At 49.4% G+C, this 26,760-nt stretch overlaps 1 protein-coding gene across 1 annotated transcript; it reads left to right on the plus strand.

Moving 5' to 3' along the window:
• The first annotated feature begins 1,309 nt into the window (after window positions 1-1,309).
• Window positions 1,310-25,532, plus strand: LOC121088659 (alpha-2-macroglobulin-like protein 1). Its single transcript, XM_040595074.1, has 34 exons — window positions 1,310-1,368; window positions 2,135-2,318; window positions 3,251-3,410; window positions 3,935-3,987; window positions 6,043-6,063; window positions 6,575-6,734; window positions 7,190-7,274; window positions 8,588-8,699; window positions 9,734-9,848; window positions 10,266-10,375; window positions 10,872-11,039; window positions 12,180-12,285; window positions 12,627-12,772; window positions 13,062-13,211; window positions 13,449-13,601; window positions 14,577-14,661; window positions 15,513-15,627; window positions 16,326-16,551; window positions 16,667-16,793; window positions 17,377-17,498; window positions 17,984-18,038; window positions 18,619-18,702; window positions 19,738-19,914; window positions 20,055-20,136; window positions 20,930-21,086; window positions 21,328-21,402; window positions 21,789-21,951; window positions 22,939-23,153; window positions 23,281-23,496; window positions 23,609-23,733; window positions 24,050-24,140; window positions 24,881-24,949; window positions 25,261-25,363; window positions 25,492-25,532. The coding sequence occupies exons 1-34, from the start codon at window positions 1,310-1,312 to the stop codon at window positions 25,530-25,532; spliced, it is 4,110 nt and encodes a 1,369-aa protein (XP_040451008.1).
• The last annotated feature ends 1,228 nt before the right edge of the window (window positions 25,533-26,760 follow it).

Genomic DNA, 26,760 nt, shown 5'->3' on the forward strand with positions numbered 1-26,760 from the left:
AGGTGCGCTCATACCTTCTTCTCAGCCGCTGGCATCGGCAGCTCTGAGCTGAACAAAGCTGGGGGGGTGGGAGGCAGAAAAAAGAGTATTTGTATCTGCCCATGTATATGTGTGTGTGGTTTTAAAAATAAAAAAGGCCCAAACCCTAGTTTCCTTGTTAATGCCTCAGTCTTCTCTAAAGAAAAGGAAAACATTGCTAGGCCCTATGTGTTTAAGAGCTCGGTTTGGTACTGGAGGATAAATCAGTGTGCATTTTGGTATGAAATGGCTGTTACACTAAAACAGAAGAGCTTCCTTATTTTAAGAGTAAGTAGTTTCAAGAACCAGATTGGTTTTTTCACTTACGGTAAGATATTCAGGGAAAAGTTCAGTATAATCAGTAGACTAACATGGTATAAAATTAGCATGTGTAAAGAAGCTCCCAAACTAGATAGCGTGTGTTCCCATCACCTCGGGCTAGAGCCACAGCCTCTTGGTAGCAAGAGAAAACCCTGTGGGACTCAAGCCGTGCAGTTTTTGACCTGCCTGACCAATATTCAACCCTCATTTCCACCAGTCAGTGTGTGTGGAGGTTGGCCCTGGACTGGACCACAGAGGGCTGCGTGATATAGCTGGGCTGAACTGGAGCTGTTCGATTCCCTCTTTAAACTGAAATACCTGTAGGAGAGAGATAAAGCGACGACTCCAGCTCTGCCTGCTCTCTGTGCTTTCCTCCTGGGTAAGGCGGCACTCTGCAAAGGAGCAGAGCACTATGCATATATACTTATTTTGTACGGAGCCTGGTCTCCCGTTCAAGACTGAGACCTGCCTTGGGAGCTACAGACTCAGAAAACTCGGGGCCAGTATGACCACAGGAGTTCACCGTGAGCTGCAGCTGAGTGCACGTGCCAAGGGGTCGTGGGACAATCCAGTTGGAGGCAAAACAATAGGACTGGGGCTGCAGCTGGCACAGGGAGCAGGGTCAGCGCAGTGAACGGGAAACAGGCTGTCGCTCAGCAAAATAAAAAGCAAATTTGTCTGAATGATGCTGGTCCATCCACCGGGGAGTAGGAGAGCGGAGAGGCTAGAGTCCAAAAAGACTACGATTGGCTGGGGAACATCCTGAACGGTACAACCCTGTGCCTGCAGCACTATAAACACAGGAATGAAGCAGAAGGAAAGAAACTTCGGGGCTTCTTCTCTGCTTCCTGGGAGAAACGGCAACAACAGCTTGTGGCCTGGAGACCTTGGAAGGAGAGAAGCTGCGCCCTACCTCCTCTCCTGAGCAGCCCTCCACAGGAAACCACCTCTCTGAAGGCCTCCCATGAAAATGTGGACTCCCTTCCTCCTGAGCTGCCTGCTCTACACCCTGGGGATAGTGGCACAACCGTAAGTGCCATTTAACAATCTGGTGATGGATAGTTGTGATGCTGAGGGTGGGGCCAGGATAGCAGGGAGGGAGCGTGGGACACTGCAAGTCATCCCTGGAAGGGATAGACGTGAGGGGGTATGCAACATGTCACAAGCCTTGTTATGAACAGAGGATCTTCCTGAAGGTGGGAACCTCTCTCATGGATATTGCTGCAATAGAAGAACTAGATGAGGACTGGTGGTAGGGATAATAATAGTGAGGGACTGCAGTGTGAGGCAGGCTGAAGGGAAAGATGTAGGATAAAGTGAAGAGCGAAAGAAGAGGGCTGCAGGGCTGGGGATGACTGAGCAGGAACCAGTCTGCTGCCAAGGTAGTATAGGAGTCACCTCAACGCAAGATGGGTGGATTCTTTTCTGTGAGGGGCTGGACTGTTGTGTTTTCCATGAACACTGAAGAATGGTTCCCTTTGCAGAAGCAGCGATATGTTGTATATGTTTCTCTGCACTACTGTAGCATCGTCCAAAACCATGTACACGCCTATGTGACCTAAGGTCACCTGAAAGCATTTCTCTTGTATTTATCTGAAATGAACTATATACTTCCCATCACCCCTGTGAGAGGTTCACACCATCATTGTTAATTTGTCATTGTTAACCTGTCCCTCTCACTCCAGCACCCAGAGAGGTGGTAAACTCTCCTGCTTCTTCAGACCATAATAGAGTATTAGTGCCAAGAGTGGGTGAGACTATTCAAAGGATGTGATGTCTTGTTTCCCCACTACAGGAGGTACCTGATCATTGTTCCAGCTGCACTGACTTACCCCTCTTCCCAGAGGGTGTGCTTGGACCTCCGTGGTGTGGAGAAGCCTAGTCATGTTGCCTTAACTCTTGTGCATCCATCCGGCAACCTCAGCCTCTATCGCAAAGTCGTCAGGAACAACCGGATCTTCGAGTGCTCCAAATTTCAGGTCAGGATCAAGCTTGGCGGCTCTAACTGGCAGCTCTCAGCATGCTCTTTTGGCTCATGAGTCCTCTCACCAGAGAAACAGAGGATGATAGGAGAGAGGGCATGGGAAGGAGTGGATGCAAAGTCAGGGAGAGCGTTTAGTGGGAGCATGGTGTCTTTGATCCCTGCCTTTGTCTGTCTGCACGATAGTGTTCCTGCTGGGTGCCTCACAACCCACTCTGGTGGCACGGTGAGGGAAGGCTGCCTGGCCAGACACCAAAGCGCTGAGTAGGTTGGAGGTGCTTAGAAGCACCCAAATGGCTTCTAAGTCTCATTCTCTCTTCTGAGAAGGTTGCAGTGTCACAGGGTGTTGTCTGTGAATCATGATGCAGGAAGAGCCTGACGTTTCATTGCAGCCTCCCATGCTGTCTGCTTCCCTCCAAGCTTCTCTTTAAGGGCTGGAAAACGTGCTGGAGGACTAGGAAAACATGGGAGGGTGTACACACAAGCTCAGCACAAGTCTTTCTGACCTGCCAGACTCATGAACCTTATTTTCTTGCTTTGCACTAATGAATAAGAGTGCCTCCATGTCCCACACACTCCAGGGAAGTTTTCTGGTCATTACGGACTTTTTATTTCCTTGGGTTAAGTCTTTTCCCCCTCACTCCATGCAGGCTCTACAGTGGCTCTGTGAAGGGGCAGACACAATTTCTGTGTCCAAACAGGCTCCCTTCTCCTCTTGTCCAAGGCTCGTCCCAAGTGCAAAGGCATTGTCCCCTGTGCTTCCATAGACACAGCTCTCAGCTACTAAGGGGACACCCTGTGCTGGCCTTCAGAGTAAGACAAGAGGCTGGCCTCTCAGTGCAGCAGGAGCGAGGAGAGCAGCACCGCTCTGATGCCATCTTGTCCTCTCCTATTGCCTGTTGACCTGGTGGCTCTTCTTTTGTGTCCTAGGTACCCCAACCTCCAGGCAGCCAGGAGGTGGGCACTGTCCGCTTGCATATCTCCAACGGCCACTACAGTGCAAACGAAGAGAAGCAAGTCCTGATCCGCAGGGCTGGCACAGGCACCTTCATCCAGATGGATAAACCCATCTATAGCCCAGGACAGACAGGTGAGCACTGCATGGAGCACCCCAACAGTTCCCCTGCCATGACCTCCTGGACTTTGTTCCCAATTCCCTGTGAGTGGCATGCCGGTTGCTTTGTGCCATGTGGCCTCCATGGGGACAGAGGAGGAAGCTGCCTGCCGCCTTCTGGGGTGATACATCCATGAACTATGTTTTCAGGGCGGGAAGGGATTGGAAGGGTCAGTCTCACACACTCCAGGAGCAGAGCTGGCCCGTGGTCTTCTCCTCCAGGGGTAGGACTGGTCTGCCCACACTGCAGACAAGGAAACACAAGGTTAACTCTGGGTGTAGCCCATGGGAGAGACCCTGTTGTGAGTCTGGGTGCTGTGTTACTGCCACATGTTTGGGGGGAAGAGGTGGTGCGTAAGGAGGGGCTGTAGGGCAGGTGTGGGGCTGCCGGTAGGGCTGTGTGGGGAGCTGTGATTTCAGGCTGCAACAAGTGCAGGGCAAGTCCGTTCCCCAAAGCGCTCCGTCTCTATAATATGCTCTTCTCCATTTTCTCCCTTCAGTGAAATTCCGTATTGTGACGTTGACTGAAGATTTTGCTCCCGTTAACAGCAAGGTAAAGCTCTTCTTAGGTGGAGGTGAGGAAGTCTCCAGGCTCCCTCCGTCAGTTCTGCCTCCTCTGCCAGCGTCACGCCATGGAAGCTGAGACATTCCCAATATCTGCAGCACCCAGGGCGGCCAACAGCAAACCTCTGCTAAACTAAACTGGAACAGCAGCTCCCGTTTGCCGGCGGCGATGCTGTCACTCTCACAGGACGGCTGCGGGATGGTGGGAGGGTTGGCACTGCTGATGGTATCTGGGGAGCGTGCCAGTGTTCCCTGCGAGCTGAGTTAGCACAGGGCAGCCCAGGAGCTGTGTGCACCTATCCCCCCTGCCAAAAAAACAGGCAGGGCTTCTGGGGACATCTGTGGGCTGCTGGCCTCAGGCACAATTACCGGACAAGTTGTGTGCAGACTCGGCCAGACTTGAAGCTCCCCTCCCGCAGCTCTGGAAAGCTCCGTGCTTTGTAGAGTGTGTTGCACCTAAGGGTGGCGGTAGGGTCTGAAGCCAGCTGTGACACATCTGCAAAATTTTAAGAAAAATGAATGGATATGGGAAAGGACATGCACGAAGTGATCATAAAAAAAGAGAAAGAGAGAAAAGTGTGTAAAAAAATTACACTGACTTGCTGCTGGCAGTAACTCATTCTCCCCATGTCAAGGGAGTGAGAAGCTGCCAGAGACTTGCATATATGCTAGCCAGGAAATTGCAAGGCTAGCATCTTTCTGTGGCAAGCAATTATACCTGCAGCCAGCAACTATAGCCATTTCACATTCTTCTGTCCTCAAGCAATTTAAGGAGAGCCAACAGGAATTTATGCCATGACAGATAAATACTGCAGGGCACATGTGAGTTGGATCAAATCCCTTTAGACTGAAATAAAGGGAGAGATCCTTCTGGCTTCATTGTGCTGACTTAATTGCCTCCTTTTTGGGCTATTGGTGGTGGCCTAGGATCACACGCTCCTTTCTCCTCCCAACAGAGAAGTCTTTTATATTAGTTAGATAATAAACAATAAATTTGCTTCCATGCCTACAATTGGTTCATGAAGATATCTGACCGTAAATCTTTGGCATCTATGTGTGTGTAAGTAAATTAGCATTATAACTGTGAAAAATGCTGTGATGAAAATTCAAAAGAGGTCATGTTTAACCAAAGCTATTATGAGGCTTGAGTGCATTGCAGCATTAAAGCTATAGTATGTTGTTTATAAATTAGATGGGTTAGAGATAACACAGGTGCCATTCACAAACTTGTTTTGGTTTAGCATTGACATTAGATTCAAGTGATAGTAAACCTGCATGCTTTATTTTGTTTCAGTGTAAACAGAGCTGCCTACGATAACTTGCATGGAGGCTTAGGATGATGAATAATGTGAATTACATGTGGCCTTCTGTTTACAGACCAGTTACTCTCCCAAGCCCCTGCTCCTGCCACCTTATGCCTTGTGCTCCCAAGTCACATCCTTCACCACTACTGCCTCCTTGCTGATAGCTGCAGTGATATAAGAACAAACGGAGAATTAATAGGCCTGGAAGGGCTGAAGCATGTCATTCTTTGTCCCTCCTTGTTACTGTCAGCTGCAGTCAGCAGTAATTCACATCTCCGAGCCTTACCTCCTAGGGCAGGGATTTTACAGGAAAATGTGGGGTGTATTCTTCCTTTAAGTGATGCAGTTTTGCTAAGTCTTGGGATTTATATTACAAAAGTGATACCTTTTAATATTTTAGAACTTGGGATGATGGTATTTGTAAGTCTTTCTACTTTCCTCCTTTTTTTTTTTTAATGAGAGATTCTAGCTTTCACAGTTGCAGAGTATCTATCAAAGTGCATCTTAAAAATTCAGGGATCAAAAGGCAAATTTGAAGAATAGCACGGATTTTTATGTTACATCTTTTCCTTATTGTTTCGAAGACATTCTCCTTGTTTTGGTAGGATCAGGCTCCTTGTATTGTAATGTTTGGGGCTGGCAGTGTTGTCACAGCACACGGGCTAGGTGGGTGAGATAAGTCTGTATGCGAGTGGCTATGTCATGCCAGTTTCTGACATTGCTGTCTGTTTGCTTTGCAGTACTCCATGGTGGAAGTCCAGGTGGGTGTTTCAGACACCTCAGGTGTTATGAGGAAAGGTACTTCAGTATGGATAACGTCTAGGCTGCTGTCTTACTGAGTCAAGTTACTTTTCTTAGGGTCTGTGTATACACATGCACACACATACTCTCTCCACACGCTTCTTGTTAACGAGCATTGATGATCCAAGTGGTTCAGCTTCCAGCCATTTCTACGTTCAGGAACACTAGCCAGCCTTTAGCTGAACTCTAATTACAGTTCATCTTTGTGTCAGACTGGAGAGTCTAAATGTCAGGACCTTTCATACCTTCTTTTTCAGTGGCAGTACAGAGTAAAGTAACCCTGGGTGGGTTGGGTTCGCCTCTGTTGGTGTTCCAGCACTCAGGCCACTTCAGCACCATCTGGGGAAAAAGCAGCAGGAACCTGTGAAAACCTCTGACATCTCTGAAACAGCTTTGAATCCAGTGGGCTCTGGGTAGAGAATAGCAGGTGTTGCTGACGACTGCCTCTTCTTTCCTTCCCTTGGACTGCAGGACCCAAACCAAATCCGCATTGGCCAGTGGCTGGATGTGAAACCAAAACAGGGCATTGCAGATCTCTCCTTCCAGTTAGCTGCCAAAATCTCCCTGGGGACTTACACCATCAGTGTGGTGAACCCAAAAGTGTCCAGTACCTTTGAGGTGGAGGAACACGGTAAGATGGAGTATGGAGAACAAAGAATGGGATGGAAAACATAGCTTGTTTCTGTCTGTAGAACAATATATAATAGAACAATATATACCCAAAAATTGTAAACTGAGATTTACTGTCTGAAACCCAGGATTAAATGTAATTCTATAGAGTAGGCAATATCAGAAATGGACACCAGGGAGATTGTGCTGGAGATTCCTGGAGAAGGTGTCTGCTAAAAACTAAGCTGGCACAGAGTAAGAATATACTGAAGACCTCTGCGGGACTGTTCATATGTTGGGGGGAAAAAAGGGGGTTATTTCTTTGGCTTCCCTATTTTTAATTAGTCCTTGCTTTTACTCATGAATATGTTCCTTCATGGAACTCCAGCCTTAGATGAACACACTCTTCATTTTAGTGCTCCCATGTCTAAGTCGGCTGTTGCCTTTCATGGAGTAACTCTGTGGGTTTTGTTCCAGTGTTGAAAAAGTTTGATGTTTTCTTCGAGGGACCAGCTCGGATTTATGCTTCAGATAAAACTTTCCCGCTGCGTGTGTGTGGCAGGTAAGGAAGATGTTCAGTGGAAAGGAAAGAGCTCATCAAAACCGTGTCTTTCCTTCCATATGTATCTCTTGAATCCATCAAGAAGGGCCAAACACAGTTTTTCCTTCTGAAGAATCCCAAATAGTGCAAGAGTCAAACTGGTGGTTTCTTCTGTGGGGCAGAGGTACGAGCCGCACTTGGGAGAGACCATGCAGCTATAGGGAGACTGGTCCCAGGCAAATGATATGATATCCTGCTCTGGAAGCTGTGTGTGTCCAGCCTTGAAAGACCTTATGGGGGGAAAAGCAGCTATCTGATATGGGACTGACCTGCTGAGGTAAAGGAGCAGGAACTGGTATTTCTTTAGAAGGTTATTTTGTTCCTTCTCGCTTACATGCTGCTGAACTTACTACCTTCTTAGAAGCAGCAGGTGGGTTTCTCTAATTTTATGTAGTCATTAGCAAAACTGAGCAGATGAGGGTGTGAAGGAAGACATGACCTCAGGCAGTATAAGCCAAAGGAGGGAGGAGAGTGGTCTGGAAAGCACTTTGTAGACAAATAAAGGGGGTGAGCTCATTTATATTTGGGGCTCGATTGTCTGGAGACTTTTGGTGTCTCTGCTGCTGGTCTGACATAATTTCTCATTAATTGGGACATTTAAAATTAGACCATATGATTCTCTAGGAGAAAACAATATAGCACTCTGCATCCTCAGGTTGGGCCATGGATGTCTTCCTGTTACTGATACTGTCAGGAGCATTGCTCCAAAGGGAAAGCCAGAGAGGAGTCAAAGCAGGGAAAGGCAGCCGGGCAGGCAGGTGAACCCTCTGCCCTGGCAAGGGCACACTTCGCTGTACCTTGCAAAAAACAGCAGAGCAGGTCTGATGGTGGAGACGAGAATCTGGATCATGAGATAAGCCCATAGTGAGGCAAGTCTGAGGTCACTCTGTAGCTCTATTACTGCTATACCATGCACCTGCTGTCCGCAACACAGATTTCTGCTGCTTTTACACCTGAGCTAGTATCTCCACTGGGTGCTGCTCCATGCTGCGTGGACACGTCAGCTCAGGTGTGCCTGCAGTTCTGGGGCAGTGGGCTCCCCGAAGTGGGAGAGCCTCCGAGTGAGTGTGGGTCCTTTCCTGCCTGAGCTTTCTTGGATGCAGGACTGTGCTGTTGCACTCCTCAAGTACATGATGTGCTGTGTTTTCATTTATGCTTGCCTGCTTGTCAGCTGCATTAAGACCTCTGTCAGGAAGGCCACCTGTGTGGAGCAGTGTGCTCAGCGAGGCGCACAGTGCCTCTGCTTGGCAGCTCCCCTGGTGCGTTCCCTGCAGGTACAGCTATGGGAAAGCAGTGCAAGGGACCATGCGGGTGACTTTGTGCCAGAAGGCAAGGAGGCGTCCCCGAAACACCAGCAAGGATGTCTGTAGGGAATACAGTGGCCTGGTGAGTAAAATCCTGGAAGATACATGGGTAGTGAAGGAGCACCACACAGGACTAAGTATCGAGGGCTGAGTCAACAGGATGAACTGCTATGAAGGGAATGTTTGCCAACCTCTATAACGTATATTAGACTAATAAGTAATGGCTTTTGTTCAATTAATGCAATTACTGTTGCCCAGACCAACTGAGAAGCCTTTACCCTCAGAAGTTCTTCTTTGTTGCTTAGCTTGTTAAGAAAAAAAGATATATATAAGAAAAGAGAAATGTCACAGAAAGATTTAGAGTTCTGCTCTTTTCTGTAAAGAACTATACCTTGCCAGAAATTGTTGCGGTGTAAGAAACAACAATTAATAGAGATTTCTCAGGTGCAAAATTACCATGTTAAGGTGAATCTATGCCTGAACTGCAGAAGGACATTGAAGTATGGTGGAGACATGGTTAATTTCATAGCCAAATCACACAGTGGGTTTTATACTTTATTTTCTCTTGTTGTGCATTTATATATTGCATATTTTTATATTTTCCTTATGACATCTTTCCATTCCTAACAAAGTATTTTATAGCTGGGCTCCTCTCTTGTACGCATATGGTTGAAAACTTTTCATACTTTATGATTTGTTGTTATGAATTGTGATGGTAGTTATAATCTTCCAGTTCTGGAAATGATTTGTTGCTTTGAATTTTCATTTGATTCTGCAGTTCTTCTAGCTACATGTATTAAAATAGTCACATATTTGCTCTGTGATCCAGTTAGTGCAGTCTTCAGTTTTCTACTAAAGCTGGAAAGATGCCAGCATTGTAGCTTTGATAAAACTGTGATGCCTGTTTTATTTTACATTTCTGCAATATGAATTACACATATTCATGCATATAAAATAGAAAATACAGGAGTTAAAATGTGAACCGTCTCTGTCTATATATGAGCCTGCATTATGATTTGTTGCAGTCAGCAGTTATGACAGATGACTAATACCTTGTACTTCTTACTCCTTCCCTTCTCCCCAGCTCTGAATAATACCTACCACTTCCTATTGCAGACAGCGAGCAAGGGGTGCTTCACCCCTTCTGTAAGCACGTCAGTCTTCAACCTGGCTCCCAGCGAGGAGGACAGCCAGCTCTATGCAGAAGCCTCTCTCCTGGAGATGGGCACAGGTACCCAGGGGCACAGCAGGGAAGGTGCAAGGGCAAGAGGGACCATTCTGGGGGTGTGAGGGTCAGCGTGGGCACACTTCCCCCTCTCCTCCACCTGGTGCTGGGACCATCACAGGACACAGAGAGCAATCCTGCCTGAGGAACTCGCTGTGCCCACAGAAAGCTACTCTACAGCAGCAGGCTGATGAGGTGGGGCTGGGAACATGGTCCATGAGGCCGCAAAGAAGCTTGGAGATATCTTAACTAAAGCAGGAGCTGCCACAGGAACAGCCTCCAAACCTTGAAGGGTGCTGTTGTCGAGAAGGAAGTTTGAGATACTCTGCTTAGAAGGGCTGGGAGTGACAAAGTGAGATTAAACAGGGTGTGCTGGTCACCTCTGACATGACCCTGCTTCCCTTGTGCTTTGCATTCCAACAGGGGTGCAGATCAACACCTCCAGCCAAATCCTCATCTCCAGGACAGCTGCAAGGGCAGCGTTTGAGACACCAAATGCATATTACATCCCTGGAGTACCCTACAAGGGGAAGGTGATTTTTACCCCTTGCTTCTTCCCTCCCCATCATTTGCCAAAGAATTTAGTGTCTAGTAAATTGTGCTGACCCAAACCATTTTCTGTTCCTTAGACAGAGTACTTTACCTTCAGTGTGTTACATTACTTGACAGTGTGGCTCCAGTTTCTGCATTACAGATTCCCTGATGTTTTTACATCTCCAGCTTCTGCTGAGAGTGATGAGTGATGTCTTACCAGAGATGCTGGGATGCGAGGAAGCCTTAGCTGTTGGCTAGGAGATGAGCTCCTCATGGTCTAGCCACACACACCTTTTGAAGCAGACAGGTTTTATTAACTCTCAGCTTAGCTTTAGAGATGAGGGAGTTTCATAGGTCTCCTGTCTTCTTGGGGACAGAGTGAAGTTAAGGCCACCGACACAGGAGACTATGTTTGCCAGAGGGAGGAAGGTTTTGGGTATGACACTGGAAGAAATATCTGACTTTGGCTTTTCTGCCTCACCCTGTTGTCACCAGATTAAGCTTCAGGATCACTATGGAAATGGTATGAAAAACAGAAAAGTTTATCTTGTGATAAAGTTCATGAGGCATCGGTTTATCAAAACTTACATCACAGACAGCAGTGGAATAGCATCCTTCAGCCTGGACACTACTGCCTGGAACAGCTCATCAGTCTCTTTGGAGGTAAATCCCACCTCTGCGTACAAGAACGTGAGAATCCTTGAGCTCTGCCAGCGCTCCCTGCCCCTGCCCTGCAGCCTCACCGACCCCCAACCCCCCACACCCCCCGCTCTGCCTGTGCAGAGCCAGCAGGAAGGCACCAAGCAACAGCCTGTCCCAAACCAAGCGGATGACATCCTCACAAAGCACTGAAGCATGAAACTCTTGATTTCTGTGTGTCTCTGGTCCTTTCTCAGGGAAGGTTCACACTGGAGGATCTCACACACGCACCTCGAAAAACTGACTTCAGTTACGCAAACGCTTACCATCACCTGCAGCCCTTCCATGCCACAACCAAAAGCTTCCTGGACATACACCCACCAGAAGAAACACTGCCTTGTGGGATGAAGCAGGACATCCAGGTGACCTTCATGCTCAGTCGGGATGACCTGGGAGAAAGCACCAACCGTATAAGTTTTGCGTATTATGTGAGTAAAGGTAGTAAAGAACCCGGGGAGAAAGGCTGCACTGATGGGACCAGACCCCAGGGAAATGTTGAGGGTGTAATTTAGATCATTCATGGAGAGCTGATGGAAAAAACTTGTTCTTTGAGAACTGGGTAAACACTACACCCAGTAGACCTCAGCCTGGCCCCAGTGGGATCTTGGTATTTGGGCTCTGGCCACCCAGTCACCTCCATGGATGGGAGGAACCTTCTGCCTTTGCAGCCCATCACCCCCTTAATCTCTGCCAAGGCTGCAGCGGGAAGTGTCTTGTCCAGAGTCTGCTGTCAGACTCTTAAAACTGGATGGGGGATCACTTTTTCACTCTGGTTATAAAACAGCTGCCCAGTGGAAACGGATTTTGGTCTAGTCTGGAGACCTTCCTACTAGAGGGGAAATACCTTAACTGTGTCTCGCTTATCTCCGGTCAACCCACTACCCATCCATTGTCCTAACTGGACGGACCAGACCAGAATCTCACATGTGAAAGCTCCTCCTCCCACACTGTGATGTCTGCAAATCTGTTGGACCCGAGGTGTGGGGTTGGATTGGACCCACAGTTTATGTCTGAGGCTTAGTAGAGCAAGATGCACATGGGTGAGTGTGGCTGCACTCTGGTGGCAAACAGCAGTCTGCTTATCCCCTGTCCCTTCTCCCACAGGTCACGGGGAGGGCTGGAATTGTTGTCAGGGGCCAGAGGAATGTCCAGGTTGGGAAGCTGAACAGTAAGTCTGCAGCAGTCGGACAATGGGAAACAATTGTGCCCCGTGGGTTTCTGGGTCGGACAGTGAGAGCTGCCAGAGTTTCTTCCAAATTCCCTGAATCTATAGGTCCTGGGCAGTCAGTGAATAGGATATGGGGAGGCTGAAGAAGAAATTGTCAGCTGTAGGAGGCCAAGAAGACAGAATGAAGGAAACGATGGGAAGAGAGACTGGGAGGACCTGTGGGAAGATGGAGCACCTGGGGTCAGAGAATGGAGGGAGAGGGCAGACAGACCAGCAGCAGGAAATAATTTGACATTGTGGGATTACGAAGCAGAAACAAGAAGGAGGGCAGAAGGAGATCTTGGTGCTGCTGTGAAGAAAACACTCTGCCTTTCCTCCCTCAGAGTTGCAGGGCTCCTTCTCCATCCCTTTGACTTTCACTGCTGACTTCACCCCATCACCTTCCTTAGTGGTGTATGCCATCTTCCCCAGTGGAGGGATAACGGCTGACAGCATCCATTTTGATGTTGCCTTGTGCTTTGTAAACCAGGTGAGACCCAGTCCTGCGGTTGGGGGAGAGCTGACAAACAGGAGTTAGTAGGCCTGAAGGAAGGACACCCTCAGATCCTTCAAAGAGAGAACCAGGAAGAAGAGAGGGAGGGGGTGTCTGCAGCACAGTGCCCAGGGACCAGGAAAGCTTCAGCAGTGATTTCTGTTCATAGCAGTGGCTGAGCAGGGAAGACTCAAGCTGGTCTCTCTCTTTCTGTCTGTGCCGCCTGTCTGTCAGCGTCTTCACCCTTTTTTCTCTCTTTTTCATATTTCCTTTCCTGTTGCTCAAGGTCAAGGTAGGATTCCCAGCTAAAGAAGCCCACCCAGGGTCAACAGTGCAGCTCCAGCTGCAGGCAGCCCCTGGCTCCCTGTGTGCAGTACAGGCGGTGGATGGAAACATGTTCTTCATGAGACCAGAGAGCGAGCTGACAAGCCAAACGGTGAGTTTCTGTGCAACCAGGCAAAAACCTAGGAGTGATGGATGAGCTGGGGGAGGCAGGGGCCATGACAAGAGGAGCTGGAGGCTAATGGATGGGGAGGTCTTTGTGTGGAGGAGAAAGCAGGGGCTGCCTAGGGAGATGGACGGGAACAGATGTGTATGCTAGGGGAGGGTGGGGGGAAGCATCTGGAGGTATCTGCTCCTTGCCCAATTCTTCCCTGCCTATGAGTTTCCCTAGGTCTACGATTTGTTCCCTGCTGCCTACCGACATGGGTACCCTGCCCAAGTAGAAGAGCATTCAGATCACTGTGTTCAGCCACAGTCCACGTCATCTCTGCTACGAGGGAAGCCACAGCACGCCTTTCAGCCTGACATCTTTAACCTCTTCTGGGTAATCACTTTTCCCAGAGATGTTGAAATTAAGAGCATCTGATAAATCTGTCACCCCAAGCACTCTGAGAAGGCCCTTGCGTTCTCCAGAGAGCCCCAGCTGCCTGTCCCGACATCATTGTGCTGTCTCAAGAGATGTACAATTCCACTACGAGTAGGAACACCTGTATTCCCCAAAACAGACACATAAAGCAAGACGAGGAGATCCTGGACCAGCAAAACCCAGCCTTCTGGGCTTGGGAATGAGGTCCTGGGCTGTGTACTGTTTGTCTACAGTATTAGAGAAGAGAGAGACAGGGAGGGATCCCCAAGCATTAGAACACAGACCGTTGACATGGCTTAGTTGTTAGCGGGCCCTCCGGTACTGTTTTCGGCTGTTCTCAGGAAGACCTCTTGGTGTCTTTAAGGAAGATCTCCTCTAGAAAGAACTAGCTTTAAGCAGCATTGACACAAGACAGGCGGTGCCAGTTGGCCTTGGACTCAGGGATCAGACCCTGTCCTCTTTTATTTAGCAGTAGAGACCTCCTAGGATGGTCTTTCACAGCACAGGGGAACAAGTCTCTTGTGTTTGTGGACAGGCCCATGTCACAGCCTCGTGGGCTGACAGGGGTCTGCGCCCCCCCGTCACACCTCTGTATGGCTTCAGAGGGCAGGTTACATCCAGCTATTCCCTCCAGTGTGCTTGAGAGGACAGGGCAGGACACTGGCACCTCTCTTCTGTCCTAGCCACTGGTAATGTGCTGAGAGAAGACACCCCAGTGTCCCCCAGAAGGTGGTTTAGTGACCTCCTGAGAGAGAAGGGACTGGGGAGGCTGTGCCATGCTGTGCCACTGTGTCTGCTTGGGCCACTGCTGCTCTGGGCTGCCCAGGCACCAGGCTGTCCTGGTCCTGTCAGAGTGATTTTGGGGAGCAGTGGCCACTCTTCCCCACTCGCAGATGCTTTTCTGCCTTCTCTGACTTCCTTTTTTCCTAACAGAACATGGGGCTGAAAATCTTCTCAAACCTTGTAATCAAGAAGCCATCTCAATGCTTTCATCGGGCGGATAGGAAGCCAACCGTAGGTGAGCTGCACCTCCTGCCTACTGGGGGCATGAGGTCACTCAGATGGAAGAGCCCGCTGATCTCTGGGGTTTGCTGGTGGTGGATATTGGCTCTCTGAGGAGTAACAGGTGCTGCTGCCACAGCCTAACTGCCTGGTCCACCAGCCTTGGCAGGAATGACCCAGTCCCTATAAAAAGGGCTCTGAAGACTGTCACTACCTGGATGTTCACTGACATTAAAAGATGGCGTTCCCTTTCCTGGCACAGACAAACCCAAGTGTGGGCCAGGATTTTTCCTAGTTGACCACCCCACAAGCTGTGCTGAGACCCGGCTTCTGTCCCCCACCTGTGGCTGCAAGGACAGTGGCTGCCTTCCTCTGTGTCTCGGTTTGCACTAGATGATCACACTGAGCTGGCACAGATGCCTGCTCTCCTCTAGAAATTTAAACACGATTTTAAATTAAAAAACACGTGGAGATTTAAACCATCGCTTGCAGAGGGCTGTGAATTTTCTGCAGACAAGCAGAAAGGATTGTTATTCACAGAATTATGGAAGTGTTGGTTCAAATGGCTCTTTGAGGGTCCCTAGTCTCTTTAACACCAACTCTGGGTCAGGTCAGCAAGGTGCTTTGTCTAATCAAATCTTGGAAAACTTGCAACCAGCTCACTGCAAGCTGGTTCTCCTCTTACCACTTTTTTCCCTTCCTGTTTTCCCTCTCCTACCAAATCAGCCCACTTCCTTGTGTTTTCCTCTGCTAGACTCTTCCCGTGTCTCTCTTGCTGGGTGCTTTGCCTCTTGCACCGGTGCTAGGCTGTCTGTCATTGGCAGGGTTCACCTCTCCTACTCTGGTGGGACTCATTCTTTCTTTCAGGGGGGCCTCCTACAGAAGACCAAAGAATCACTAAGGAACAAACCCAATTTACCACCCATGGAAGACTTCACCACTATTTCCCTGAAACTTGGATCTGGAATCTGTTCTCTGTTGGGTAAGCGATGCCAGACTTTACAAATGGACAGAAAGATGATCCCTTTGTTATTAAGTCTTGGCTGACTTGCATTTCTGCAGAAGTCCAGCCATAGGTGTAAAGAGAGGTCTGCATGTGAATTTTCTGGCTTTTCCCTGAATTTGTAGTGTGTCAATCTGAAAAACTAGCAGACCTTGAGGTGCAGAACTGGTCTACACAGGTTTAGAGAAAAACAATACCCTTCAAGACCATACCACCAAGTACCCTCTTTTCACACGTTGGGGTACACTCTCCTAACTTCTCAATTTGGTGGACACACCAAATTTGTAGCCCTTGTTGCCACAGTGCTTAGATTAAGTCTGATGAATCAGCACTCGGGAGGCTACAATGCTGCTGCTTTCCAGAACATCATGCTGTTTGTTGACTGACGTCATGCTCTTGATTGAATGTACAAGAACTGGAATGCTTGAGCAGTGTCTTGCTCAGGAGAAGGGTATAAAGCCATTACTGATGGCATTTAAGCATGGTTTATGGCTTTAAGGAGCAAATTGCTGAAAGCTGCCTTGCTGTGAGCCACTGGAGCAGAAGTCATTGGTAATGTAGCAGAAGTTAATCTAAGCATGAGGACCTGCGTAACATCCCCCACCCAGAGCCATGAGCCCTCCCCATTGGAGCAGAGTTGGATGAATTTCTTCATGCAAATGCTCTCTTCCTCTTAGCTCCAACGGCAGCAGGAGCGTCTTGGTCACAGTGCCTGCTGCTGCTGCAGAATGGAAAGTCAAGACGTTCTGCTTGGCTGGGAGGGGATTTGGCCTTGCTCCAGCCACGAGCCTCCGAACAGTGCAGCCCTTCTTTGTGGATGTGACACTGCCATATTCTGTCATCCGAGGAGAGACCTTCCTGCTGAAAGCTACTGTCTTCAACTACCTGCAGCAGTGTGTACAGGTGTGTGCCTGTGCCACAGGTAGCGCTGTATGGGACAGACCTACCATACCCTCTCATTTTAGAATATGTTGTGGCAACCCATGTCACCATTTGCCTGCATCTGTCATACCCTCAGATCCACGTGGCCCTGGCTAAATCCCCAGACTTCCAGGTGGAGCCATGCCGGACCTGCAGGGACAGGGATTGTCTGTGTGTAGAGGAGTCCAAGACTTTCACGTGGAATGTGACAGCGGTCCAGCTAGGTACGGCAGCAAAAACGGAAGCAGTGATGGGGAACCCTAAAACTGAAACAAGAGGGAATAGGATGTCCAGGGAAGCTGGCAGAGCTTTGCCTCTTATGGATCTTGGAGTCTGTTCTTAGTGGTTCAAGCATGCGATCCATCGTGTCTGCTTTCTTTCTCTCTTCTTAGGGTCATCAGGGAGGGCAGAAACTGAATGGGTGGCGTGGAAAACTCTTGAAAGGGCTGTGGGACCAGCTGGGGTGGAAAGGGCTGCGTGGATGCGTGTGTGGGAACCTTGTATGGCTGCTGCTGTGCTTCATATGCAATGGGAAGGGTACACCGTGGTCCGAAGGGCTGCTGGAACTTACTCTATTACAGCCATATGTAGTGCAATGAAGTCATGGTTGGTGAGGCATTACCTAGTTCCCTCATGCTTAGAGTATCTGAAGAAGCCATCAGTACTGGCTGGCTCATCTTTACCGGCCAAACCAGTGAGGTTATGAAGACCAGCCACCTAAAGCATCTCATACCACTGTCAGTTAAAGCAAGTTGACTCCATTTGGCCACAGGTATACAAACCAAGCTCTATTCAATTTATTCCTAGGGACTGTGAATATCACAGTGAGGATAGAGGTACTGGACACCACATCACGGTGTGGGAGCAGGAAAACCTTGCCATCTACTGTGAGGCGGAGGCATACAGTGGTCAAACAATTGTTGGTCCGGGTCAGTACGAGAGCAGGCTCGCTTCTCTCCCCACGTATCCTTGCTCCTGGGGCTAAATGGTTTTCTCTCCTCATTTTTGGGCCAGTATTAGCATACCAATGCTGTGGCTCAGTTTGCTTTGTTCCCCCCAGGACCTAGCTCAGCCTGTTCCCTTCTTGTGGTACTCTTTCTTGAGCTGCATTCATACACCATGTCTATGTTTCTCCCTGTACCTTTCCCTGCTCCATCACCCATTGCACATGAGCTTTGGTACATGCCTACTGACCAGAAAGCCCTGTTCCTCAGGCTTGCTCTTGCTCTTTTGAGCAGTGAAGCAGGCAGCTTCAGTGAAGACTGCCAAAGGTAAGGAGGATGGAGTCCCTGACAGCCCTGGGGACTAACCACTGAAGTCAGACCTGAACTTGCTCTGAAATTTTGCTGCTGTTTGGGAATTTTGTGTATATTCTTGTCTCTCCTGTCCCATGTTCATGTTCCTGCCCTGGCAGCCAGAAGGTGTGTTGGTGGAGAAGTCTTACATCTCCCTTTTGTGCCCGAGAGGAGGTATGTGGACAGCCTGAACGGGTTCTGCAACCTGAAATAACTGGACCTGAGAGTAGAACTAAACTGTGGGAGGTCTGATGAAAGCATATTTTCCAGTGATTTTTCACGTAGGAAATTTCGTTTCCTATTAGACAGGAAAGAGCAAGAAATATTACTTCCACATGTGCTGTCCTAATGAATTTGCCACTAAGTGTAGGTGGCAAAATCCTACTCTGTAGTCTCCTTCCCACATGGCAGCTCTCAGGTGTTCTTGGGGCTTGGTAGTCACCAGTGAGGGCTGCTCCAGCACTCTCCAGGATGTCCCCCTCCTGAGCGATGACCAACGGTGACTCTTGTGAAGTGTAACAAATTGAGTTGTGAAGCTTGGTGAGCCCTCAGCCTGGCCAGCAGCTCTCATGTCTTACCATCTGGAAAGTTTCCAGGCAATGGAGCTTGGTGTGATGACTGGGACGGACTGTGGTGAGCAGTCTGTGAGAGCAGGATGTAGGCAGCGTTCCATTTACCTGTGCTACACTTGTCCCTCTGGTTAGGTGCATTTGGCTTGATTTTTCACGCTACACCTTTATCCTGTCATTATCAGGAAACATTGCTGAAGAAGCTGTGTCCCTTCACCTACCTGACAATGTAGTGAAGGGATCTGCCAGGGCTTCCATTTCCGTCTCAGGTAAGTGATTTCTGCTGTGGGCTCGCTACCTGCTCTATACAGATGAGTGAGGCTTAACTTGGTGATGGTGTCAGGGGATCTGTTTGACGTGAAACTGCTCAAAAGAGCGGATGCTGTGTTTCTGTTCTGTGCAAGGTTTGCCAACACCAGGCTTTCAGACTTTTGGATTAGCACTTAGGCTTTCATGTGGAAAAAATTCTGCAGAGGAAAATAATCCTTATTTTTCTAGCTAGGATGTTGGAGCAGAGACTGCGGCCCCTTATTTTTACTGGGACTTTGGGACCTTGGCTAGTTCTTTGTATACAGAATCAGGAAAACTCATAACAATCTTGACTCCCTCTTAAGTTTCACTTCAACAACAGAAGCTCCTGGAGAGAAGAAATCCTTCTCAGCATTACTAAGTTGCAAAAGAACACTTTGGAGAGGCTACTAGGACCAGACATACTTACCATTCAGTACACTTCTTCACACCCGGCTCATTTGTCCCCATGCCAGAATTGGTATGAAGCCAGGCCTGGCGTAAGCAGCCATGGATGTCATGCGACAGAGCCCCAAAGGAGGAAACCAAATACAAGGCTTTTCTGGCTGGGGGACATACGGACACCTTCACACCATCTGACTAGCACCTCTCTTGGCTTACTGACATTTTGATGCCTGACATATGGTCAGGTAGAACAGGCCTGGCTAAAGAGCAGAAACATCTCAACCTTTCCCTAAGTGGTTTTATATTTGTCTGTCTGACACAACACTGAGCAACCGCAGCTCTGCTCATAGCCTTCTACAAATAGTACTTGTTGTGGTTGGAGTCCTTCAGACTGCAAAAGCTGATAAGGAAAGTTCCTCAGGGACTCCATAGTGTGGTCAGCCTGCATCATCATGCCAGACTGAGAAGAGACAAAAGCCACCACTGTCCACATTGCACTCTTGTTTACTCCTCTTTCCTCCTCTCTCCAGTGTTTTTCTCTTGTGCTGAGAAAACACTGCCTGGATGAGAAGCACCTGAGATCACGCTCCCTTTCTTACACCCTTGTGTAGGTGACCTCATGGGGACGGCACTGCAGAACCTGGACCGTCTGGTGCCGGTGCCCCACGGCTGTGGGGAGCAGAACATGGTGCTGTTTGCCCCCATTGTCTATGTGCTGCAGTACCTGGAGAAGACGAAGCAGCTGTCCCCTGAGATCAAGGAGAGGGCGACAGGGTTCCTGCGCAATGGCAAGTACAACAGACCCACCTTGCTCCTCTGCCTTCCCCTGTGTCCTACCTACCAATAGCTCTTGCCCTTCTGGTCACTCAGTTGATGTTGCACCCTTTGTGTTACTGTGTTGTATGAATTACTGTTCCCACCTCCCCAGGGTACCAGATGCAGCTTCTTTATAGGCACCGAGATGGGTCCTACAGTGTCTTTGGGCAGCAGGATGGAGAAGGGAACACCTGGTAAGCACTGCAAATACCCCTGGCTCTTGATTTTTTTCTGTCTGGGCCAGAGCAGCTAATGTGCCTGGGAAAGCTGATAGCAGGTGTCTTCCTTCTTTTGGATGGAGACCTCAGGGTCTCTTTGGCAGGAGGACAGATTGAGGGACTTGAGGCACTTGAAAAAACAGTGAGGCAGGGGAGCAGATTTTCTGGGAAAGTGGAACATCAAAGATGTGCTCCCGGGGGGCAGGAGATCCCTTTTTGTCTCTATAGCCCTGCTGTCGCCCCACAGACAACACCGGCTACTGCTGGTGTGTCCCAGCAGCCAAGAGGGGTACATACTGACTGGAGGTGGATCAGGGAAGAGCAATAAAAAAACAGTCTCCCCAGGGAGGCCCTTCCTTGGGAGAAAGAGCTGCATTGGTCCAGCTTGACCCAGTGGTGTCTGGGCTGGGAGAAATGGGGAAAGGAAGGGAGGAAGAAAATGGGTAGTTCAAGATTGTCTCTAGGTATTTGGGGGAGGTGAAGTCCAATGGGTAAAAGTAGAGAGGGTAAGAGGTTTTTAACCTGTGAAACTACTGAGTAAAGCAGTAGTACATGAATAGTGCCTTTGTGGAGCCAGGCCTGAGGGAGAGGAGCCACTTGGGTCCTGTGGACCTTTTCCACTTTTAGCTTCCTTTTCTGTATGAAAATGACACTTTTTTTGGACCCCACTATGTCAGCGTAAACTTTAGGGACAAGCACCAGGAGGACTTTGACCTTCTTTTTGCCTTTTTTGTGCTTCTCTCTTCCTCACAACTCATCCTCTTCCTAGGCTGACAGCTTTTGTAGTCAAGAGTTTTGGCCAAGCTAGAAAATACATCTACGTAGATGACAAGAATGTCCAGGATGCCCTACGCTGGCTAGAGCAAAACCAGCTGCCCAGTGGCTGCTTTGCCACCAAAGGGAGCATCTTTCACTCCTCCCTAAAGGTAAATGAGGACCAAGCCAGGTAGCACAGCTGGGGAATGGCTGGACAGATGCTGTGACAGCAAAAGATTGTGGGATCCCAGAGGATCCTGGAAAGCCACTCCTGCAACCCATGCAAGCAGCCTTAAAGAGAGCAGGGTATGGCGTGGGGAGCATGGGGAAAGTAATGCTTTTCCTTCTGGGGAGTCACTGCCTGCACCCTCCAGATACCACTTAGAGGGTGAAAGGTGCATTCCTTCACAGGGCAGCGTGGATGATGAGATCTCCCTGGGGGCATACGTTGCTGCAGCACTGCTGGAGCTGGGTCAGCCACTGAAGGTGAGCATGCTCCCACTCCCTCCTGCTCTCCTGTATGCTTCCACGCCTGGTCACTGCTATGGGGATACATCAGTTCGTAATTCTGGCATTCTCCAGGCCAGGAACAGGTAGGGAGCTGCTGGGAGGGACCCAATGTTTGGCCAGCCTGTGAAGTCATTCCTCAAAAGAGACAGTGCTGTAAAACCGGCATGATGCGGTAGTGTTTGGTGGACACGGCACTCAGTGCGCACTGCTGCTGCACTGCCTGTTTTCTCAAGAGACTGTGTGATTTATGGGCTTCTCTGGAGCTGCATCAGGAAGACATAGTCCAGCTCCCTGGAATGAGCTTCCCTGCCCCCTGTTTTGCCCCTCTCAGGGTTTGGCATGGGTCTCTTCTCCCATCGCAGGGCAAGCTGATGCAGACTACGCTCCGCTGCCTGCAGCAAGCAGTTCACAACATCACCAACACCTACACAGAGGCCGTGCTGGCCTATGCCTTCGCCCTGGCTGGGGACTATAAGATAACCCAGGAGCTGCTGTACAAGCTGGAGGAACAGGCCATCAAATCAGGTGCTGACTGCTGGCTGGGGTAATGGTTGCCATTCACCTGCTGGGATCTGGAGTAATGTATGCCCAGTTAGCGTGGTTAAAGATGACTTACGTATTTGTACATATTCCTTGTATCTGTGCAGTAACTGCACTGTGTGACTGAAAATATAATAAGTTATTTCACAAGCTGTGAGGGTGACTGTCCTGGTTTTGCCTGGGATAGAGTTAATTTTCTTTTTGGTAGCTAGGGCAGTGCTGTGTTTTGGATTTGGTGTGGGAACAGCGCGGCCGGGGACTTTTTGGTTTCTCAGGCCTTGCTGGCAGGAGGGCTGGAGGGGCACAGGAAACCGGGAGGGGACATGGCCAGGACACCTGACCCGAACTGGCCAAAGGGGTATTCCATACCATGGGACATCATGCTCGGTATATAAAGGGAGGGGGCGGTGGCTGGGGCTGCTGATCATTGTGCAGAGGCTGGCTGGGCATCGGTCAGCGGGTGGTGAGCAATTGCATTGTGCATCACTGGTTTCCTTGTCTCCCTTCCCTCTGGATTGCATTCCTCTCCCATTCTTCCTCCTTTTCATTATAACTGTTATTGTCATCATTACTATTGTTCTTTTTGTCTTATTTTATTTCAATTAGTAAATTGTTCTTATCTTGATCCTTGAGTTTTACATTCCTTTCTGATTCTCCTCCCCATCCCTCTGGGTGAGGCGGGAGAGAGAGAGCAGCTCCGTGGTACTTAGTTACCAGCTAGGGTTAAACCATGACAGTGACTTACCAGAAAGAGTTTCCTCAGCCTGGAGGATTTCAAGATCCTTTTGAGAGAGGAGGTAGGAATCTGTGAGCGAAGACCAGATAAAGTCCTGGGGCATACACCGAAGAAAGCAATCCTGGCCTGAGCACAGGGAATGAGCTGAAGGAGCCCTGAAAGCACACTGGGCTTTATTTACTGTGAACCCCCAATGTCCTCTTCAGATAGCCTGCATGCTCCTTTTCCTTCTGCAGGAGGACAAATCCACTGGAGCCCTAAGCCAAGCTCTCCAGCTTCCATGGGCTTCTGGCCTGGTTCTCAGGCAGTGGACATAGAGTTGACAGCCTATGTGCTCCTGGCATACCTCTCCAAGCCACGGGTACATGCAAGTGACATGGCAACTGCAGCTGGTATTGTGGCATGGCTGACCCGGCAGCAAAACGCCTATGGGGGCTTTGCCTCCACCCAGGTAACACGTAACTCCCTGTGGACTGATGTTCTTTTGCACCCGAGGTTGGCAGGGCGAGTCCTCTTGAGGTCTTCCTGCTTCACTAGAGCTGATGCTTTCAGAAGTGTGACTGTCTCTCCCTCTCCAGGACACGGTTGTTGCCTTGCAAGCCTTAGCAAAATATGCAGCAAGGACGTTCAGTGCATCAGGCCAGGCACTTGTGAGGGTGAAGTCCCAGAGGGGCTTCGGGAAGACTTTCCAAGTCAACCGCCAGAAGGGGCTGCTGGTGCAGCAGGCAGCACTGACAGAGGTCCCAGGGCAGTTCCTAGTGCAAGTCCACGGCAGCAGCTGTGTCTTGGCTCAGGTGAAGTGCTGGGATGAGCGTGGGAGAGAGGAGAGGTAGAGAACACTGCCTCATCTCGCTGTGTGAGATCGTGCCTGGTCTGTCTTCTCACCTCCTGGCCCTTGCCCTGCAGACAGTGCTGAGGTACCACGAGCCTCCCCCGCGGGCTGCTGTCACCTTCACTCTGCGTGTCAACACGGAGCTGACCAACTGCAGCCAGGCCAACGTGCGCGTCCTCACCGTCCGCGTCCTTGCCAGGTGACCCCAAGGGTTGTTCTCTTCTCCAGCAAGACCCACTGTGCTTGGGAACAGCAGCTGGGAAAGCCTCAGGGCTGCAATGGAGGAGCCCGGCGCTTGGGGCAGACAGGACAGAGGGTGAATTTGGTGGGTGAAGGGGGTGGGAAAGGAAGGTGCTGGCTACCTCCTGTGAAGGGGAGCAGCGGCTGCCATGTCTCCAGTCCCAGGTGGGCTGCCTGGCTCAGGGTCCTGCACACAGGGTATGGTGGTGGAGGGAATGGGAGCTGGGAGGGCACTATTCCCACAGAGTCAGATCCTTCGACTGTTTCTTCTCCAGCTACATCGGGAGCAGAGTCACATCCAACATGGCGATCCTGGAGGTCTCCCTGCTGTCTGGATTTGTCCTGGCTCCCAGGTCCAGGATGTTGGTAAGGACTTCGGAATAAAAAAATAAGCGGCTGCAGTGAATAGGTCCCACCTGCTTGTTCCTGCTGGGTGCTGTTCATTTCAGGCCATGAGGCAACTAAATTAGCAGAGGCCCTTTTCTGTTGTAATTGAACCAAAACCTCTTCATTTCCATGCAGGCCTCACAAGGGTTGGCTACAGGAGATCAGAGGTGGTTCAGTTTCTCCTGCTGATGCTAATCTGTCTTCAGCCAGGAACAAAATGTGCTGCTGCATGTGCCAAACACCAGGATTTTTTTGCCAGAAATTTTAAGGCGAGGTTTCTTAGACTCTAGTTCTAGCCAAAAAGGTTATTTTTTTCCAATGGAGCCATAAAACTAAAAGATTAATTGTTTGTACACCCTCCAGCAGGTCTTTCAGAGCAGTCTAGCAGTCAGTGAGATGAGGTAGCAAGAATCTTTACTGGTGCCTGCACCTGTTTGCTGAACAACACCACATCCGTCCTATGTGCTATCCACAAGGTCTTTTGTCTCTAGTGGGAGATTCCTCTAAATGACAGACAGCATCCCAGAGATGCTCACAAGGCACGTCCAGGAGGGACTACCAAAGATATAACCACTAAAACTCTTATGTGTGAGAAAGACACAGTTCCACACACAGACCAGCTCCACACCATCCCTTCAAAACAACAGTGGGTCCCTCGGGTCGGGAAGCCCTAAGGAAAGTGCTCACAGATTTCCTTGTGTTATTGTTTCCTATCCCAGCTGGAGCGCAGAACCATCATTAAGAAAATAGAAGTGAAAGCTGATGTGGTCTACATTTATCTGGAGAAGGTAAGTGAGAACAAACGTGGTTTGGCACAGTGAGAGCAAGAGGCCAGAGGACAAGAAATGGTGTGAGAAGCCCAAGCCTGGGATTGGCATGGGGAAAAGAGCACTGGCAGAAAAACTGTGAGAAGAGAAAGTTTGCCCAATTTCATTGTCATTGGTCAGCATTTGCTGTTCCTCACACATACTCCATTTCTAAAATCCAGAACCTCTAGTGGATTAGAGATTTAGTGCAGGAAAACATTCAAGCTAGGGGAGATGAAGATGCGATGACTTCTTTCTTCCCCTCCTTGCTAATTTCTTTCCACCCCCCCAAGCTCAGTGATGAATCTCAGACTTTCATTCTGCAACTGGAACAAGTAATTCAGATGAAGAACCTGAAACCAGCCAGCATCAAAGTCTACGATTACTACCAGCCAGGTGGGTTGCAGATTCCCTCCTACTCTGGGGTTGGGAGCTGGGTTCCGAGTTTTCTGGCTTGGAAAAGTCGTCGTGCGCCCTGTGTGCATGCATGTGTGTGTAATCAGCTTCCTCATTTCTTTTTGCAGAGGAGCGAGCCCTGGCTGACTACAGTGCTGTCTGTAGCTGAGGTAGGCAGCAAGCCCCTGTGTGACACAAACAGTAGCACCAGGAGATTATGGGTCTTGGGTGGGAGAGAGGGAATGGAAGCAATCAAAGACAGGAAGGAGAACGGTAATCAGCGGGGAGCATATACACAGCTAGTTGCCTGTGGTTACGTGTGTGGAGCTAGGATGGGGGCTTTTCTTGCAGCCAGGGAGGCAGCTGGAAGGCTCTGGGTGGAAGGCAGACATAGAGACAGCGTCTTTCAAAATCAGAGTGAGAAAGGAAGGGCTGAGCATAGTGTGGAGTGAGAATGCAGAGCTATAGCAGCTAACAAGGGCCCTCAGGCACAGCCGTGGCTCCGTTCCCTCCACCCTGCCCCTATATTCATTGCAGGGTAAGAAGGGGATTCAGGGAGCCAAAGGATCAAGTCGAAACCGGAAAGTTATAACATTTTGTCTTGTGGGGTGACATACCCAGCTGCCAGAAGGGGTATGGCTTGTTAGTGGTAGCCTGAAGCTGTGACAGGTGTGGAGAAGTCCCTTCTGGAAGGATAAAACACAATCTTGACATGGTACATGATGCATCCTGAGACCATCCCACAGAAAGAGTACTGCCTAGGCACCTGCCTGGAGAGCCACCCCCACTACTAGCCAAGACGAGGCACCTTCCATGGTCTGATGATAGCCATAGATGGGCTGGGTCGTGTCCTCCTTGTTTGTCTTACCTTCTGTCCCCACAATCACACATCGTTCCTCAGAAAGGGGTAGAGGAGCTCCCAAATATGTGATAAAGGAAAGGAGAGGAACTGTCACACCATGGCTCCTGCCTTTGCCCAATATTTCAGGTTGGGCACTGAATGGAAGGATGTCCCCAGCTGGGACACAGCCCACATTAAAGTTGACCGCATGTGGTCCTGCACTCCAACAGATGGACTGAGGGATCACAACAGTCCAGCAATTGTGCCTGCACTGTGAGGGCCTGGGTTGGGATGGTGTGGGTGGGTGTAACATATCAGGTACACACCTAGGAAGAGGAATTAAAGCAAGCATGACTCCTGACCTTGCTGCCACTGTGCCAGTTGTTCAGCTATAGGCTTAGCCCATGAAGGTACCATTTCTGCCATTGCTAATGTATATTCTAGCTCCTCTATTGCTCTCTCCTCATGCTTTCCATGATTTCTCCTAATACTTCCTGCAGTGTGATTCAGGCAGCTTTGGAGGACAAGATGCAACTGGACATGCTGTGACAGCTGT

Source organism: Falco naumanni, chromosome 5 (assembly GCF_017639655.2).
Source record: "Falco naumanni isolate bFalNau1 chromosome 5, bFalNau1.pat, whole genome shotgun sequence".
NCBI lineage: Eukaryota > Metazoa > Chordata > Aves > Falconiformes > Falconidae > Falco > Falco naumanni.

Excerpts from the sequence above, each read along its gene's own strand:
- LOC121088659 (XM_040595074.1), top strand. The coding sequence starts at position 1,310 with ATGTGGACTCCCTTCCTCCTGAGCTGCCTGCTCTACACCCTGGGGATA. Across the intron at positions 8,700-9,733 it reads GTAGGGAATACAGTGGCCTG|ACAGCGAGCAAGGGGTGCTT; the intron begins GTGAGTAAAATC and ends TTCCTATTGCAG. Across the intron at positions 18,039-18,618 it reads CCTTTTGTGCCCGAGAGGAG|GAAACATTGCTGAAGAAGCT; the intron begins GTATGTGGACAG and ends TGTCATTATCAG.